Raw genomic sequence first — 18,003 nt, 5'->3', positions numbered from 1 at the left:
ATCTCTATGAGCACCGGTGCTAATTATATTCATCAATGTTCCCTAGGTATACCTCCCGGATAAAAGTCTGCATTCCCAACCCATATCGAATATTATACTGGATCAGTGTTGATAAGCTACTAGGTATACACTTAATGTTAAGTGTTTAGGGTAGAAATAACCACATGTCAATTTGTCGTGTTTGTTCAGCCATGGTGCATCGACAGACATGATGTTCGCAACGGCCAATCAACTCAAACCCAGGGATCAAGGTAGAAGCCTGGGCGTGCGAGGATCGACCTTTAAAACCTTGAGAGAGTCAGTCAATTTTATGAGGCACCTGCAGATGTAGGTTGGTGATACCGATACCCTAGCTGCATTTGTATGCAGATCACAGCACATAATCCAATCTAACCAAAAGCACCTAGTTAGTTTTAAATGCGAAAAGTCTAAGCAAGCCCAAAGAAGCAAAAGGTACTTGAAAAAGCAAAAAAAAAGGAATCGGTTAAGCCGCACATTAAATAAATATGTCAAAGTCACTAGCCCCACGCACGATCCCGAGAAACCACTTGGCAAGCAGCATCTAGAAAAAGCAAGGTGAGATTGACTCGCTTTGTCTCCCGAATGGCGCCCGAATAGAGTTGGGGAGGTCTAGCGTGCAGCATGGAGGTCCCAGCCTTGGTCTCACCTGTGTGACTGACGAGATATACAACCGAGATGATGGCAAGCACCAATCAAATACGACCATTACGCGAATCGCATAAAAACAAAAACAAAAAAACATAAGAAACTTGCTCAGAGAAAGATCGGAGTAAAGAAAGATCAAAGGGTCGGCTAATAATGACTTGCCGATCTCACATATACTTTTTCCAGGATCAGGTAGTCATCAGGCATCTCTCATCACACGACCTGCACGTTCGAGTTCGTTGTACACCGACTTTGAAAGCACTGCCTCGTTCCGGCTGAGTGCAGCAAAAGACCCTCGCCACGTCAGATCCCCAAGCACAGACCTTAGCATCCCTATTATTTTGATCCATTACTATATTGGTGCATATGGTGTTCCCGTGACTGTAACGACATGCGGGCTGCGCCTATTAGTGCCCGACCCGTCTCCATCCTTGCTGATAGACGCGCTCCCGTGTGGGTGGGTTTTATGGCTAATAGAAACCTTGGAATTGTCACGAATACAAGGAAAATTTAAAAAAGAAATTAAGGAATTTTAAATTTTACACTAAATGCAAAGTTGAAACAAGAAAAAGTACAAAATATTATATATTGTAAATAATAATATAAATTTACGTCGCAGTCTGCAAAAAGGCCCGGTCGGAATGGGTCCCCCTAGCGTTGGGCTTTCAGTTTCAACAAGTAGCGCTCAGTCCCTGTCGGAAGGGCTAGTTTTGAGGACAGCTAGCGCGTCTCCAGGACAAACATCATCGAGTGGCCAGCATCTTTGGATCGGGTGGATCTTAGAGAGTCTCCGGAGAGTACGCTAAAGTAAAAGGACAAAGCTGAACAGGCCACGCCTGAAAGTGGGGAACGGAAAGACGCGGACGGCAATGCAGTCGATTGGGTTCGAAAAACGTGGCCTGAAAGGATTGTCGTATCTTGGTACTCCATTTTACGCCGTTTTACTCCGTTTTACCAGAGGGTACTATATTTATGAAAACGGAAGTCTCAACCGAACACTATATATTTCTACCTATTTTTTAGCAGTACTCCTATACTCATATCATGCATATGTAATCATCTAGGATAACTACATAGATATTGCTTGAGATGATAGACCAGACTATACATGTGTTATTGAGAAACAGACAAATACTGTACTGTAACAACGAAGGTATTTTTGCCAGATGGCACACATGCATAGATCGGCGGGAAGGCCGGAGCGGCCCGTGGGACAAGTACCCCGAAACCTGATTGATTAATCATGCGCAATAGTACTCGTATTATTACAATTTACTCGACACACACATATATTATTCAATCCATGGTTACGAGAGTGGGCTTGTTTTCCTTTCTCCGTCGCTCGGACTATCTACTATTATTCATATTATATCTCAACCCCACATTCCCTGTATATTGTAGATTACTTGGACTGAAAACTCACCAGGGATTGGCGGTGACGGGGGGGCGTACGCTAAACAGGCCCCCGTACAACGTGGTTGTGGCTCTTGGACAAGGAACCCGCCCTGTCAGCGAAGCGCTAATGCAGGTTACCTTGGCTCATGATGGGCTTTCCGGATCCAGTGCTACAGCCCTGGGAACTTAGGGCACTCCACCCACTTTCTCCCTCTCTCTCTTTCCCTCCAGAGTCTGGCTCGTTTCAGTCATGAAAGAATGGGATCCGCTCTGGCCACACTTCTTCTTCGCAGAGACTTCGCGCCATACTTCCATACCCAATTTTTATCTTCCTATGGATGCTCCATTCGTATTGAAGAGTGGCGAGTGGTCCGGCTGAACCCCACTCCCTCAGCTGAAGTCTGATCGCCACACTTTCACCGCTTGAATTTTTCTTTCATAGTACCTACATGCAGTAGTTCCACGTACTTTGATAGACTAGGTTAAGGCAAGAAACACCACAATAATATACATAATAATATCACTAAATGGTTGGTTTCGAAAAAAAAAAAAAAAAATACAATTCAGCCAACCTCAATGTGCATGGAATGTGTCGCCCCGACCCGAGCCCATCGCCATGGAAAATGATCCTGGTTCCGCGGGGCCGGTTGCGGTTGTGCGACTACGGTCCGAGGCGGTCGTTCGTCCATGGACGGGTTACGCAGCAAGGGTCACTCGGAGGAATTGACGTGCATGGATTGATCCATGTAAATGAGAGGTCACCTGCCACATTATTGATGATGTCAACTTTGACAGTTGAAATAATCTTTCCGATCATGTCGAGCTTTTTCTATTATTCTATAGGTATATTGTTCGGTAACACTGGAGAGTGGCGAAAACGTGGAAAGTTACTCTCGGGCGCTACTGTTAGTTGAAAAAAAAAAGAAAGAAAGAAAGAAAAGAAAGAAAAATACAAAATAAAACCAGAAAATAAAAGCGGTCGCCGTTCTCGGCTTCATGGCAACGGAAATCTGGTACCCTAGATTGAAATCCATGGTTCAAAGCCTTGTCTCCCATGTTTCGCTTGACGAAATGAAATCGTAAGGTAAGGTCATGCTACTCGATGTATCGATGCATGTCTACATACAAATCTGTTACATACAATCCGTCCACGGGCGTATAGATACACTGTACAGTAATCCCCCCTCCATGTCTATGGGTCACTGGCGCCGCTTTAGCCCGCGCTGCCCGGGCTCCACCCCGTTCTCTAAAAATTCCCCTGTGCTTTTCCAATCAAAAAATTCATTTCCTTTTATTTCCTTTATTCTCTGCCCATTCCGATCTGAGCTTCTTTTTCTTCTTCCCTTCTCTGCTTATCTTGTCGTGGGGTTTTCACTTCCTTATACCTGCTCACGTCATAATCACCGAGGCTCTCTTTTTTTCTGTTTTTTTTTTTTCTTTTTTTTTTCCCGTCTGCTTCCCTATTTCCTATTTCCTTTTTCTGTTTCTGTTCTTTTCGGGATCTTCCTGCATCTGCCCTTCTTCCCCTTCCCCTGCGTGACTGCGCTATGCTCACTTTGTCCGTGTGATTCGATCTCCCTTTTTCAATAACTCGACGTCAGATCCCTGCATCCTTCATCATCCCCTCTTACTCTTCCCCCAGCAATACAAATGTCGGGCAATCCCAACGATCACGACCCTAATCGTCAGGGTGACCCGAATCGCCAGGATCCTCGAGACCCAAGAGATCCTAGAGATTCAAGAGATCCTAGGGACCCTAGAGCCACCCAGTGGAACAATCCGGATGATCAGGCTTCCTACCCAGTATGTGCTGCCTTGGAGCCAGTTCATAGCACTGTGACTTTGTGGTGGCTCCGGTTGCTGATATCTTCATAGTATCCGCCGACTTCCTACCCTCCGCCACCTGACCAGGACCGTGCCTACCAATATCCCCCTCCCGCACAATACGCGTCATCGCAGTATCCCCCTCCTCCGCAGTACGCCCCATCACAATATCCCCCGGCGCAGTATCCAGATCCAAGATATCCGCATCCGCAGGCCATGAACGCTATCCACGGAGCGCAAGATCCCTATCGTCTCCCACCTCCGCCTGGCCCTTATCGCGCCGATGCATATGGACCCCAAGCAGGACAAGGGCCTTACCAGGCAGCAGCTCCGCGACAGCGGACGGCCATTGCATGCCGGTACTGTCGGCGCCGGAAGGTACGGGGGAGATCTCTCCCTATCTACGAGTTACCACACGCTAATTTTTACCCGATAGATTCGTTGCTCGGGATTCGAGACCTCGGCAGATGGACGATGCAGCAACTGCGTTCGGTTCAACCAAGACTGCATGTTCACTCCGGTCTCTTCGCAAACCCAAGCCTTTGTGCCCGCGCACACCGCCTACCCTCATCTACGACCTGGACAGAATGGACCAGGACCAGGGGGCCGTGGTGGACCGCCTGTCCTGTACGGCGCTCACGGACAGCCTCTGCCTCCTCAACAGCAGCCACAGGGCCCCGAGACCACCTTGCCGCCGCCTCAAGGGATGTACTATCAGAACGGACGACCTCCCATGGACGGTGCCCCGCTTCCCCTTGCGTCAACCATGCCCGATCCGGTAAGGCCGACATTCCCCCTCTGGTAAGAGGAGACAGGGAGAGAGATCTAAGCTGATACTTTGATGCGCAGAGACACCGTCGAGGCTCCAACTCGGGATTCGAGTACCCAGATCCAACCAATCTGGCTCCCGTGACGCCCGCTGGGTCTGCTCCAGGATACCAAACTCACACTACGGCCAGCCCTTACGCATATCCCCCTCCGCCTGCCCACGATCGACGCACCTCGCCGCCATCGGCTTATAACTACGATGCACGCCCCTCCTCCTCACCTCACGGCTCGCCCTTCCCACCTATGCAGGCCCACCAGGCGCCTATGACTCCGCACCAGGGCAGCGTGCCCCCGGTTTCGGCTCAGCAGGGCAGCGCATCACTCAAGTCAAGTGGTACCCCTCAGCCAGGGGGTATGACGCCGCCGCCAACCTCTACTCCCGGTGGCTCGCAACGAGGTGGATTGAACGTGCGCGATATGCTGAACCCCGGTGATTCCCAAGGCCGCTCTAGCACCGATAGCGACATGCTCAATGCGTTGAATCGCCGAGGCCCGCAATAGTAATTTCTATGTTGCTATTCGATATCCTAGTGGAAACTAGGAGGCGCATGAAGAATGCGATGCGGGACCGGTGAGGAATGAGTACCATTCGGAATGGACCGTGTGCTGGCCACACGATTCGAGAGCCATGTGTCGGGTGCTGGAATTTGGAAGGAAGATTTTGAGGTCTCGTCGGACCGTTGTGGGTCCGACATTAGGCCACAGGGGGAGTCTCGGGATGACATTCCAGACAATGACGAGTACCTAGACGATAAACGCGACAAGAACGTCACTCTCTGATCTATTACAAGGTCACAAAACGCGAACCCACGAGCTTCACGAGCACGAATTTGAACTTGATACTGAGACTTCCAGACTTATGGGCTCTGGTTTTATCGGCATATGAATTTTTTACTTCCATATCTTTTATTTTTTTTTTACCTTTCTCGGCTTCGGTACCTCAATAATCGCAAATCCAAGTATTGGATTTGTTCAGAGAGTGGTTTGGCATGGTTTCCAGTGTGCAGTTCATATGCTGGTTTCAATTGGTTCAACCCATATCTCATGAGGGTCTAGCATGAATGCATTCTGGACTATTACCATCAGATCATGCTCCGGCTATTTTTCCCGTGGAATTCATTTCCTAGCTACAGGGCCGCAGACATTGTCCGCATTATTATTTGAATTTCGGGTGGCTATTTGTTTTTTTTTGGCAATTTGTCTCGTTTTTCACCCATCGCGTTTTTGCACTGTTGTCGGCTTTCGTGCTTCCGTCGGGTTTTCATTCCATTTTACATTACTGGGAAGGCATTCGTCTATTTACTACCCTTTTACATCTTCTACGATGTATGTGTGGCGATCTGTTTTTCACCTACGCGACTAAAAGACGTGGGTCGGCTATGTCATCTTTTTCCTTTGCCTTGATTATTATCGTTGGAGCTATTTTCATCTTTTTATATTTATTTCTGATTTTCTTACCGTTGTCTGTCTTTTCGTTGTCTGTCTTTTCGTTGTCTGTCTTTTCGTTGTCTGTCTTTTCGTTATCAAGTATCTGCTTATACTTATATCCGGAGGTTGTTTGATCACTCTTTCTGCTATTCAGTTATTGCCGCATGCTATTCCACTTTCCGTTGGGATCTTGTATCTCTGAGCGCTTTCTGATGAAATTCTATTATGCGAATTATACCGAGTATTCCTCCCTGGCTCTACATATCCAACAGATCCGATCCGATCCGGACTGGGGCATTCTTAGTCTTCTCTCTAATCCGAGGCATTTGCCCTTGCCACTTATCCTCTCTTCTTATCGAGAGTGGAGAGTGCAGAGGGGTCCGGTGGTTTCTCGGTCTCAGATAACGGGACTATTGACTTTATAGTTTGTCCCTGTGAAGGGGGAATCTTGGCTGCATAATGGAGCTCGGGTATTGCATCCTTTTCATGCTACATCATGCACCTACCCTATCCAGCATGCTGCCTATATTACATATGTGCGTATATGCAGTGTAGACCGGGTAGGGGCAGACGCACCCATGTAGGCCCCTATGTGAAGACCTGCCACGTGACTTACCCTAATCGGGACAGACGATTTGGGCCTACCGACATAGGTAGCTATACATAGGCCTTGACAAGTCCTACAGCACCTATGCAATTTTTTAGTTCGGTACTGTAGCGCCGGGTTCCAGCTCGGGGATACTCAAAAAGAAGTTCCGGGATACTCGAAATCACTTGATTATATAACCACAGGAATAATAACGTAACTATTTCGTATGCGAGCCTTAGAACACCATAGTAAATGCGATAAATTATAACATGATATTTTAACAACCAGCGCTTTTATTTAATTTATTACTCGCCAATAGCAATTAACAAGCACTTTTAGTAACTAACTGGTTATCATATATCAATTTTAGATAAATTGAGTATCTATATTATTATGGTATCGGAAAATATATCGCTGAACTCTAGAATATATATCTCAGTCACTAATTTATTAAGTCCCCCTAAACTCTAACTAATACGTAGCTAGATATCATATAAAAAGTATTAGGCTATAAAGAGAAGCTCATATCAATAACCATTATTAAAATATCATGTTATAATTTATCGCTTTTACTATATATTCTCGGGTGCGCTGCTTACGGGTATATACTACTTAAGGGGTGAAATACGTTATTGTTGAGATTAAAAAATAGCTGGTTATCTAAGCGAAATCTGCGTGTCTCCGAGGTATTTTCTGAGTATCCCCGAGCTGGGCGAACTGGTGGCCTAGCTGACCTAATTGGCGATTCATTTGAATCACATGACTACTATTATACAGGGAGGCTCCTTTCTCGTAGTCGCGAGGCACTTATTTCGGGTGGAAGATTGAAATTCCTGAATTACCCAGGTAGCTCTCCACAAAGCCCATAAATAGGCCCGGACCCTGGGCCCAAAGCCCAACCTAACCAATAGCCCATCCGTAGGGGCCTATTATAGCCTATTAAGGGAGTCTTGGCGCTTATAATCATAATCGCTATATTCTAATCATCTAGGAGAAACTACTTACCTTCTACTAATCGTCTTGAGCTTAAATTTGGAATTTAGGATTCTAATAGCTATATAAGTATATATTTTAATTTCGAATAAAATCCGACCGGTAGAGGTCGAGATACCGCGAAAAAGGTTAATATTAACATTTTAATACTAGATATATATTTAGGATTTATATAGGAGTACTATTACTTTCTAAGTAAACTTCTATAATTTATAAATTATCTAAAGAACGCGTTATCTCGCGTTTTTAAACGTGATATATAGACCTAACTAATAAATGATTTCGAATCGATTAAAATAATAAAAATATTACCTCGGGATAAAGGCCAGAAACGGGGCCTAAATATAGGGTAATTACAAAGTCACTTTTTCAGGATATTTGTATTGTTTAGGGCCTATTGAGTCCCTATTAAAGCCTAATAGACCCTTACCCCGGGCCCAAAACCCAGCCCATTAGTGGATTGTGGCGGGTTGGCTTTGAGCTTTGTGGGCTTTGCGGAGGTCTATACCTAGGTATCACTATCTCTCAGGGTTGAAAGTTCGGTTAATCCTAGATTTATCGTTAAGAAATAGTTAAAACTTAGTGTTGCATTTGCTTGCTATAGTGCTTCTTTTCCATACATTCTGACCTGCTCTTGTCAATATAGGCCTTCCATATAGGGTCTGCTTTCAAACCTTTCCCCATTTTTGTTTCTAATCCAGGAAGACCCTATATCCTTCTGGTCTTCTGTCTTTAAAAACAGACCAGCAGATCCATAGCGGATGGCGGATTCTTGAACCACAAGGGCATATCCTTTGCTCAATAGGTACATCTTTGGTTGGTTTTGCTTCTTCATGACCTTGCCAGGTTCAAAAACAACGCCTTCGAGATGCCCCTTCATACATGTTGCTTGCCATATGTGACATCTAAATTCCTTTTGTATTGGACGATGAAATCTGCGATCATTGTTTCTGGACGCATCTCTATACTCAGCACCCAAAGGTTATAAAAGTCAGGTAATATAACCAATATAGGATCTAGGAATTGGTCAATAGCAGCTGCTTCGGTTGCTTCATGGATTTCTGCTTTTCCACACTCGTTTCGTGTGAGCTCCCAGTTCAACAGCCATATGTTGATGTCGGTGTTTTTATCTAATTTTCGGTCTAAATTTCTCCATTTCGAGTGCATTCGCGCTTTGTATATAGAGTCGCTTCAAATTTCGAAGCAGTGTCCAGGGTTCGTCGTCGGTGATCACTAGAGTTTGGTATATTATATAGATGATGCTTCTGATGGCAGATGCCACATAACTAACCTATTAGACAGCTCTTCTTCTATCCTCAACGGAAGTGTTCCATTGCTCCGTTTTATATGTTAAGGATTTTATCCCAGTTGGCTTCGTCATCTTCGCTTGTTCAACAGTCGGAGGTTTTTTTGTAGTCTCTATAAGGATAGGTTGTACTACAAGTGTTGGGCCACAGTACTCGCAAACCTCTAGTTAATTTGTAATTCCTTTAATATAAGAGAACCAGGCATTCCAATTCGATATACCCTTTAGTATAACGTGAGGAAATGAGGTCGCGGAGAGGTTGAATTCTGACATAGTCGTTGTAGTAGACAGAATTCTGATTCTTGAATTTAGGGGTTGTTTCGTTGACGGGGTTCGAATTTAGCTTCAAAATCAGCCATTTGATGACAGGAAGCTTCGAATTCGTCGAGGACAGGGTGCTTATTAACAAATGAAAAGGCTTATTTGAACAATTCCGGGCTCATAACTGACAGAAATCTGACTGTACGACAGTATATGGTATTTTCAGTGGTATGCAACTCTCTAACTAGCAATAATGACACGAATCCGCTAGGTATTTGACAATCTGTGTGGACATAAGCTGACTAAATAAGATGCACTTTTGTATAGGACCGCCGGTACGGCGGTCCGATGATATTCCGGGTGAAATACCCTGCATTCAACGATGTACTTCAGCCAGGTATTGAACCGTAGTATTCGACAATAAATTAAGAAGATAGGTAGGTAGGTCGTTACCTACCTGGCTCGAGAGTCACATTTGTACATACCACTGAATTGTACCATATACCGTTGTACTACACATTTCTGTTAGATGATTGGCCGGGCTGTAAATTCCGGATCCCTTTGATTACGACCATCCAAACCTTAAATGGCGGCACGTAGCGATTCAGCTCCACAGAATACCGCCCCTGGCCGTTATACACCTGCGTACCCGAGTCTCAAGGGGATTGGGCATACCCCCGATTCTAAATTCCGAGCTCACGTTTTTACCGCCTAAATCCTTTCTGGTAGATAGGATTTAAATCGTAGCTAATATACCTTGAGAAAGTGGGATATCAAAGGAGGATGAATTGTCAGCTTAGGCTACTTCTATTCTTCTGCCGTTCTTATACCTCGAATCAATGGATATGTAGGGAGACTGAATGTTCGCAAAAAGGAACCATAGATAAAAAGCAAAATCGCGCACTTGTACTCCATAAGAACAATGCAATCCTTGTCGACGATCTTACATAACCCGTCGTTTTGTGTTTGCCTTATTTCAAAACACCAGCCAAGGCTAAGTTTAGTGAATGGTACGCGTTTATTCTCATATGTGCTCTACCACAAACAAATATCCAGTCTATGCAGATCAAAATACGTAAAATTATTGTTTATCCAAGCTGCGCTTTATCATTCGGACTTTGTCATACTTACTGGCTCGCATTGTCCAACCCCTAGACTTCATATGAGGACTTCTACTTGAGGTATGTCCTGGGGTATGAAGATCACAACAAAGAAAAATAGAAAACAAACAAAAAAATCTTAGAAATATTTGAAATGCAACATACAGACAGTTATTTAAGAAAGGCCATAGTAGCCTTACTGAGGTGTGACCCGCTGTTCATGATGATTTAACTTTCGCCCGTGATATAAGCTTTTAATGCTTCCACTATCTACTGTTCGGGCACCAAGTCCTTTCACTTATTTGTTTGATACTTTGAGACCATGTCTTCCATCATTGGGCAGGGTATAGCCGGTCATTTGAATGCGGACTGGAAGCCAAGTCAGCCTTCTGCAGCACCAGCACCAGCACGCCGCAAAGATTTAGATAACAACAACATAGGAACGGTTACTGGACAGCAGGGTGCTTGGCAGGCAACGCAAGATGCCAGAAACACCCCAAGCCAGCAATCTCCTTCCGACAAGCAAGCTCCCTCCAACACTCAGGATGATGGCCAATATCACCCAAACCAACCCAAGCCCCAGGCATCACAACTTGCCAAAGCTCCAGATGCTGCGAACCAAGAAACAACTCTGGGACAGCAAGCTTCTTCGCTGACACCACAAAATCGTGCAAGTCAGCAATTGTCTCCAAACAACCAAGCACCCTCCAACACTCAGGATGATGGCCAGTATCACCCAAGCCAGCAATTATCTTCAAACAAGCAAGCAGCACCGATCACTCAGGATGATGGCCTATATCACCCGAACTCAGCCGGGGGCAACGAGAGCTCTTCTACTTTAAGTAACGGCCAATACAATCCGAAGCAGCAACCGGCAGAAGGCCATCCTCAGATGAATCAAGCATCCACCGCAACACAACACGGATCAAGCACAAACGCATACGACAGCCAGCAATTAGGCTGGAGTCAAGTTGCCCCAGAAAGCGGAAGTTGGAATTCAGTGGTCGATGCTACCCAGTCGCCTACCCCCACTCAGCTACACCCTACCGGCCATGGAACATCAACAACTGCTCCTCCAATACCCACAAATTCAGAATCAGATTCATCTGCCAGTTCACCCGCCGCACGTGCGGGCATTGCTCTGTCGGTCTGTGCTGCTGTAGCACTCATTGCGCTTCTGATTTTGTTCCCACTTTGTAAGCGACGCAAGCGCCTCCAAAAAGTACTTGGCGATAGCCAAAAAGAAGCTACCGCGCATGACCCTCCTCTACACGGAGCTGCCCAGCCTCTCCATGAGTGCATCTCAAAATTTTACAGCCACAGTGCTCGACTCGTTTTTTCAACGACAGCTTTCATGAGACTCAAGCGGCAAACTTCAAACCCTGCCCCGTATTTTGGTGACACCCATGTTCGCAGTGAGACAAACAACAATGCCATTGTTCCACATAAGTCTCCTCGAATTGAGATTTGCCCTGCGCCCCAAGACTCACCACCTGCCTCGGTTTCTTCTTGGGAGACAGAACTGTCTAAATCGCATTCCAACAGTTCCTTGGCACCGTCAGAAGCCGCAAGCCTACAAACGGGAAGTCCCAATCCCGACCATGTAAATGGCCTAGGGACACTGGAGAACCTGAGCGTGGGAAACCTCGTCGCTGTCAATCCACTAATGAAAAATATTTATACCGTGGAAATGGATTATAGCTCTAGAAGAGCTGGCCAGCTTGACCTTCAAGTCGGCCAACGTTTGTGCATAATGCAGGCATTTGACAATGGATGGGTATGTTATCCCTTTCTGGACCCGTAATAAACAATACTAAGTACTAATAATCACCGACATAGGCAATGGGAGTTCGCCTCGACTGTCCTGAAGGAGGATTAGTGCCCCGCTCTCATCTCTCTGTTGAACCTGAAAACCAACCTATTCGATGTGCTGGCGAGCAGAGGAAATCAAACCGATACTCTCTTAATGAACGAGCTTTTAGTTTGGGCTCGCGCTTTTATTCTTTGTTTCATTCCTCGGCGCAAGATCCACATTCCTCCCCTGTTTAGCCCATCCCACGGCGGCGTAACTTGGGTTGACACAACGGAAGTTTACCGCATGTGCTTGTTTCCTTTCTTGTTGATAGATTTATTTGCCCTATATAGCTCGGTTTTTAAATACACTGCTACGCAGGAGTCCTCTTTTGCCCGCCGAAAACTGGAAACTAACGATCGATTTATGAAGCTCTCAAAGTGGGCTCGAATATAATTATTCACGAACGTAGAGTATGCAACAGCTTGTGCTTGTGCAATAAAAATTGGCGTTGTGATAAAAGGTAGGTAGTATAGATTGTGTGATAGTGGGCCTATTGTAGGATATAACTGCCTAGGTGATGACCTAGATGATCAAGTCAGGGTACTTGGGGATGTGCTCAGTTTTAATGATAAAAAGCCATAATATGCTGTGAGTACTAAACGGGTGCTAGACATTATTCGATACTTTTACAAATGTGGGCGAGAAATTATGACCATTAGGAACGTAATGGAATTTTTTTAATAAAATGTGGGAGTGTACAGCCTTAACAGCATCAAACTTGATTCCCCCTTTTGAATAGACGTAGGCAAAGCCAAAAAAATCGTAATCTAGACATGCAGTCCCTCGTGCCCTTTACCACAACACTTATCAGAGACTTACCAGTATTGTTGGGGTCCGGGACCCATTGTGTTGAATCGCAAATGAAGTAGTACCGGAAATTCTTCATTTTGGTCATTAGACCGTTGTTGATAAGTGTAGCAAGTTCTGGTGATAATTGCCTGTTTTAGCTACTATGCACCGTATGTTCAAATATTATGACCTACGTTCGCGTGCCAGTCCTCCTTCCTTGGCAGGCCTGTTCCAAGCGAATGGACCATAAAGTACCATGAAAATATTAATAATGCGCCTATCCTGGCTATTCAAAACCGGAACATCATTGTTAAGATAGTGACCGATTATCTGCACGGTAGATTCAGCGACCTTCATCGCAGTTCTGCTTTAGTTGTACCATTGCTGTTAGCAATACCGGGAATGTTATGCTTTATAATACCTCCAGGGCCTCATGAAGAATCGTGCACCAAGAATTCTGTTATTCCAAGACTGGGTAGTAACATCAGCTGTTTGGCAAGAGCTGTGTACTGGAATGTTAGGAAAATCTGTAAGCTCTTCGAATCGACGTCATAACATGGGCATTTGATGGAAACGGCGACTTCGTGATAATTCCATGGGAGGAGCGAAAGAGTCCGAATCACAATGTTATAGAGGAACCGGATACCCGACCGAATGGTACCTTCCTTGTCCTGCACAAATCATTGCCATAGTGACGCTTTGTAAGTTCTAAAAGTAACACCAAAGAACCTCACACACAACTCAGAGAATCTTGAGACTGCTAGTGATGGCTACCTATTTAGTATGGCTTGTCATACCTCATCTTGGTCTGTTCTTACCTCCTTTGTTCTGATGTCAGTAATACACTTTTGAACATTTTATGGAAATGTGTTTTAGAATTCTTTTTGGAGTAGTTTGGTACTTTTTGACTCCAGTGCAAGCCTCTTCGGGCATTTTAGCACAAACCCGTTGCCTTCATAATGATATACTTACTGTTCAGATGGCGTTCAATCTGAGGTTTCGTTGGCAGGAATGGGTTTTCACCGTCACATGGAAGAGCGTTCATTGAAATGGCAGAATAACAATAGTTATTCTCGGTAATGTCATCCCGAAATTTTTGGTTGTTTGTCAATGGACCGGGATAGGTATGGAGATGCATGGTTGAGAGAGGATTTAGAAGAGTTGACTTTTGAAGACATGGCTTGGATACGAATTGACTACGCCAGTACTGCACATATGTGGGGGTCATTCATAGTGCAGGGTTTATCAGCCTCAGTAAGTATATGTGGCACGCCGAGATGTCACCCCCTCTCGGCCTTTGCATAGCCAGAACTTAATAACCACTTGGGCAAACACCGAGACTTAGTAAGGGTTTAAACACCCCGGGGCCTAGTTGATTAATCACGGGGTATATGAAACCTTCACTTCATTTCAAATGGAAACATACCCGCACACGTAAAAATCAGTTTAGAATTTGCATCGTCAATCTGCACATCAGTAGCATCTAGTAAATCTAGAGTTCACACCAGTATCAACTCAATCCCCAAATTGCGAGCTAAAATAACAAGAAGTCGGAATATAGTCCCTATTTCAAAAGCCGACTGGCAACTATGTTGTATTGCGTTCCTCTTAGATGAAGAGCAGCTCTACTCTAACTACCCAGTGCACCACATTGGAGGTTCGGGTAATGAGTACTATGCTACACTCGTCAAGCCCATGTCAGCGGAAGAACTTATTGCGCCTGGGAAGATCATCGCTGAAAGAGGGTCAAGGTTCTGGGCCCTATAGCAGATGGAATTTTTTTCAACATCATTTTTACTACACTGCAAACGCTAGGAGAAGAGATTATAAGTCAAGGGTCTCTTTTGGAGGTGGATGATAGATGCATCAACTAAAGAGGGGTAAGCTCACGGCATCCACGAACAAATGCGAACTTTTAAGAATGCGCAACAAGCTAAATTTATGTAGTATATTTGTGGGAACCGGTGATTGTCTCTCTATCCCGCCGTGATCTGGCATCGCAGAGCCATTGTAGAGGACGACATGAGATACTAGGGTTATACTATATAATGTGCAGGCGATCCGATGAGTGTGATCCCGAGCAGTGTCTAGGGCTTAGTTATATATGCTGTAGTTACAATCGGAGGTTCTGGTTGTTGCTATGATGTTCTAGCTGAGTGGTTAAATGCTCTTATCTAACCACGTAGGTGCAGCGGCCTGAGTTCCCGTCCGGATTACAACCCTGTTCCAACCATGTACTCGACTTAGTATTTGACAAGTTAGTTAACATCATCTCCACTTCAGACGCCGGCCGAATAAACGCCTTCCCTCGCCCTCAAACTGTATCTACAATTCTCCACCTCAGGCGACGATAACCGACGGATAGAGTCTGCGAGGTCAATTGCTATCCCTACACCGGAGAGTTTAGGACTCGAAACAATTTCTCTAGAGAACCACTAATCATAGGGCCCTATTTAATGGCGACTTAGAGCCCGCTCTACGTCAGCTCCATCGCTTTTTTTTTCACTCCTCGTTTTGTAGCTCTACTATTTCTTGCCGTATTTCTAGCATCAGCAGCCGCGAGATGGCACAGCTTGAAGACATTGGCGCTGTGGTCTCTCGTCGGGCACAGGATGCGGCTCAGGCAGGGTCTAAGAACCCAATGTGGGACGTGATGAGCAACCTATGGTGTCCATTGACAAACCCGGATGGGTATGTCAATGTTGGCGTGGCAGAAAATGTCCTCATGCACGATCAACTCCTGAGCTTCATTAACACGAAGCTCGACCTACCCCCTAAATACCTCACGTATAACGATGGAGGGTCCGGATCTTTGAGACTGAAGCGAGCCATATCCCACTTTCTCAATCGACATCTGCATCCAGTGATTCCTCTGGATCCTAGCCACCTCATCATTTCCAACGGTGTCTCCTCTGCAATTGAGCATATCTCGTCGGCATTTGCAGATCTTGGCGAAGGAATCCTCCTAGGGAAGCCGTTTTACGGCACTTTCATACCAGATATGTCGCTGCGACCTGGCACAACTGTGGTTCCTGTCAACTTTGGAAACTGCGACCCGTTCAGCATTGAGGCCGTGGCGAAGTATGAGCAAGCTTTGCTGGATTTTCAGCAGACAAAAGGACGAAAAGTAAAAGCACTGATGCTTTGCCACCCTCACAACCCTCTTGGACGTTGTTACCCCAGAGATGTGATCATTAAACTGATGCATCTTTGTCAGAAGTACAAGCTGCACCTCATCAGTGATGAAATCTATGCGCTTTCTGTTTGGGAAAATACAGTCGACAAGCATCTCCACCCAGTTACGTTTGAATCGGCTTTATCAATTGATCTGGCCGGTATTATTGATTCCCGGCTTGTTCATGTACTCTGGGGCATGAGCAAGGACTTTGGCGCAAATGGACTTCGACTTGGAGTTATCATCTCGCAAGCTAACGACGACCTTCATCAAGTATTGAAAGGAGTCTCAATATATTCCTACGCGTCTGGGGTTTCTGATCACTTAACTTCCCTTCTGCTGGAAGACTTTGAGTTTACCAATCAGTATATCCGGTATAATCGGAAGAAGCTGTCGGAGTCTCACGCATATGCTGTGGGGTACATCAGGCGTCACGACATTGAATATGCACAAGGCTGCAACGCTGCATTCTTCCTTTGGGTAAATCTTGGGAAGAAGTACCGCCAGCTCTATCCCGATGAAAGCAACAGTGAAGACGTTGACGATAAACTCGCAAAAGAAAGTATTTCTGGCTAGCGGCGCTCTGTTCGGGTCGGAGCGTGTTGGATGGTTCAGAATTGTGTTTTCTCAACCTCGCGAGTATTTGATTGAGGCTCTACGGAGGATGACAGATGCACTTGCACTTGAGGATTAGATCTTATCAATTGAGGACGTAGTAAAGTCATCTGACTTTTTTTTATCCACGAAAAGAAAGGCCATGTGATTTGAGCAGAAAATAATTAGAATATGAGAAAAGAATCTTGAGGTAATCATTTTGCGTTGAGTATTCGTCGGGGAAATAATGAAAGAGAAAGGATGAGGTTCGAAGTCTGCTTATCTGGAAATGTGGAAGCAACCTTTCGGCAGCTTGTGTCGAACAGGTAGCTCTAGTTATACAACACAAGATTTGGTACTTCAACGTCAGTTGATAGCCATACTTAGAATCGAATTATGTATAACCCCACGCTTCGAATGGTTTGCAATCACAATAACGCCACGGTGAAATCTCAAGCTTCATTTGGCATTCAGCATTCAATGAATTAGAAGTACACATGCAAACTACCACTAGGAGATAGTCTCTGTAATATTTTGTTTCAAGGCCTCATTCCTACACATCAGTGAGTGATTTTCGGATGAACAAAAGGTGACAACTAGCAAAATATATCCCCTACCTAGTTAATCATATGGCCCTTATTCCCAACCTCCTTGGGGATGTGTAAACTTTGACGAGCTTCATCGTTCATTTGGCTACGTCACAGTCATGATGCCTGGCCAACCATTTGTTCTGGTTTAAATTTAGCACTGCCCATCTCTGGACCGGGCATCATAGAAAGATAGTGTGCCACTGGGCCCACTTTCTCGGCTTTTGAGACGTGGTGTTATTTTCGACTTCATTTTACGACCAAACACCGATTCGCCGATGGAATTATCTCGACCAAGGAGGTTAGTCACACTCCTCTTTCCAGTCCAGAAACAAGGACCGACAATGACCGAAAGACAAGAGAAAATTAAAAAAAAAAAAAAAAAAATTAACAAGCAGTCCCTTCATAACGTTAAGGTCCTTGGCCTCGGTCCGAAGTCAAAATTACCTTCCCTGACGGAACCATACGTGGTATTCGGTGTTTGATGGGGAGTGGCGATAGCAGGATGGTGATCTGAGAATGGGAATGTAGGGAATCTGAGTCCTACGGTGTGTACCCCGCCTCGTACTCCATACTTGCGGTGCGTCAATACATATAAGTACGCTATGTCTCC

General features: G+C 45.2%; 4 protein-coding genes across 4 annotated transcripts; all 4 read left to right on the top strand.

Annotated features, from left to right (window-relative positions):
* Nucleotides 1-3,711: 3,711 nt before the first annotated feature.
* Nucleotides 3,712-5,214, top strand: N7537_004310 (Zn(II)2Cys6 transcription factor domain-containing protein; the record flags this gene model as incomplete). The annotated part of the gene is made up of 4 exons (XM_056895367.1): nt 3,712-3,864; nt 3,937-4,263; nt 4,322-4,663; nt 4,735-5,214. 4 exons carry the CDS (start codon nt 3,712-3,714, stop codon nt 5,212-5,214), a joined length of 1,302 nt encoding a protein of 433 aa, XP_056755115.1.
* Nucleotides 5,215-5,307: 93 nt separating this feature from the next.
* Nucleotides 5,308-5,493, top strand: N7537_004309 (uncharacterized protein; the record flags this gene model as incomplete). Its single annotated transcript, XM_056895366.1, has 1 exon — nt 5,308-5,493. The coding sequence occupies one exon, from the start codon at nt 5,308-5,310 to the stop codon at nt 5,491-5,493; it is 186 nt and encodes a 61-aa protein (XP_056755114.1).
* A 5,219-nt stretch (nt 5,494-10,712) lies between these two features.
* N7537_004308 (uncharacterized protein) lies at nt 10,713-12,439 on the top strand (the record flags this gene model as incomplete). The annotated part of the gene is made up of 2 exons (XM_056895365.1): nt 10,713-12,167; nt 12,230-12,439. The coding sequence occupies 2 exons, from the start codon at nt 10,713-10,715 to the stop codon at nt 12,437-12,439; spliced, it is 1,665 nt and encodes a 554-aa protein (XP_056755113.1).
* Nucleotides 12,440-15,597: 3,158 nt separating this feature from the next.
* N7537_004307 (uncharacterized protein) lies at nt 15,598-16,785 on the top strand (the record flags this gene model as incomplete). The annotated part of the gene is made up of 1 exon (XM_056895364.1): nt 15,598-16,785. The coding sequence occupies one exon, from the start codon at nt 15,598-15,600 to the stop codon at nt 16,783-16,785; it is 1,188 nt and encodes a 395-aa protein (XP_056755112.1).
* Nucleotides 16,786-18,003: the final 1,218 nt, after the last annotated feature.

This window comes from Penicillium hordei (assembly GCF_028827395.1).
Source record: "Penicillium hordei strain IBT 12815 chromosome Unknown utg000002l_segment0_segment0, whole genome shotgun sequence".
Taxonomy (NCBI): Eukaryota; Fungi; Ascomycota; class Eurotiomycetes; order Eurotiales; family Aspergillaceae; genus Penicillium; species Penicillium hordei.
The sequence above is the reverse complement of the archived record's forward strand: the minus strand, read 5'-3'. Positions and strand labels throughout refer to the sequence as shown.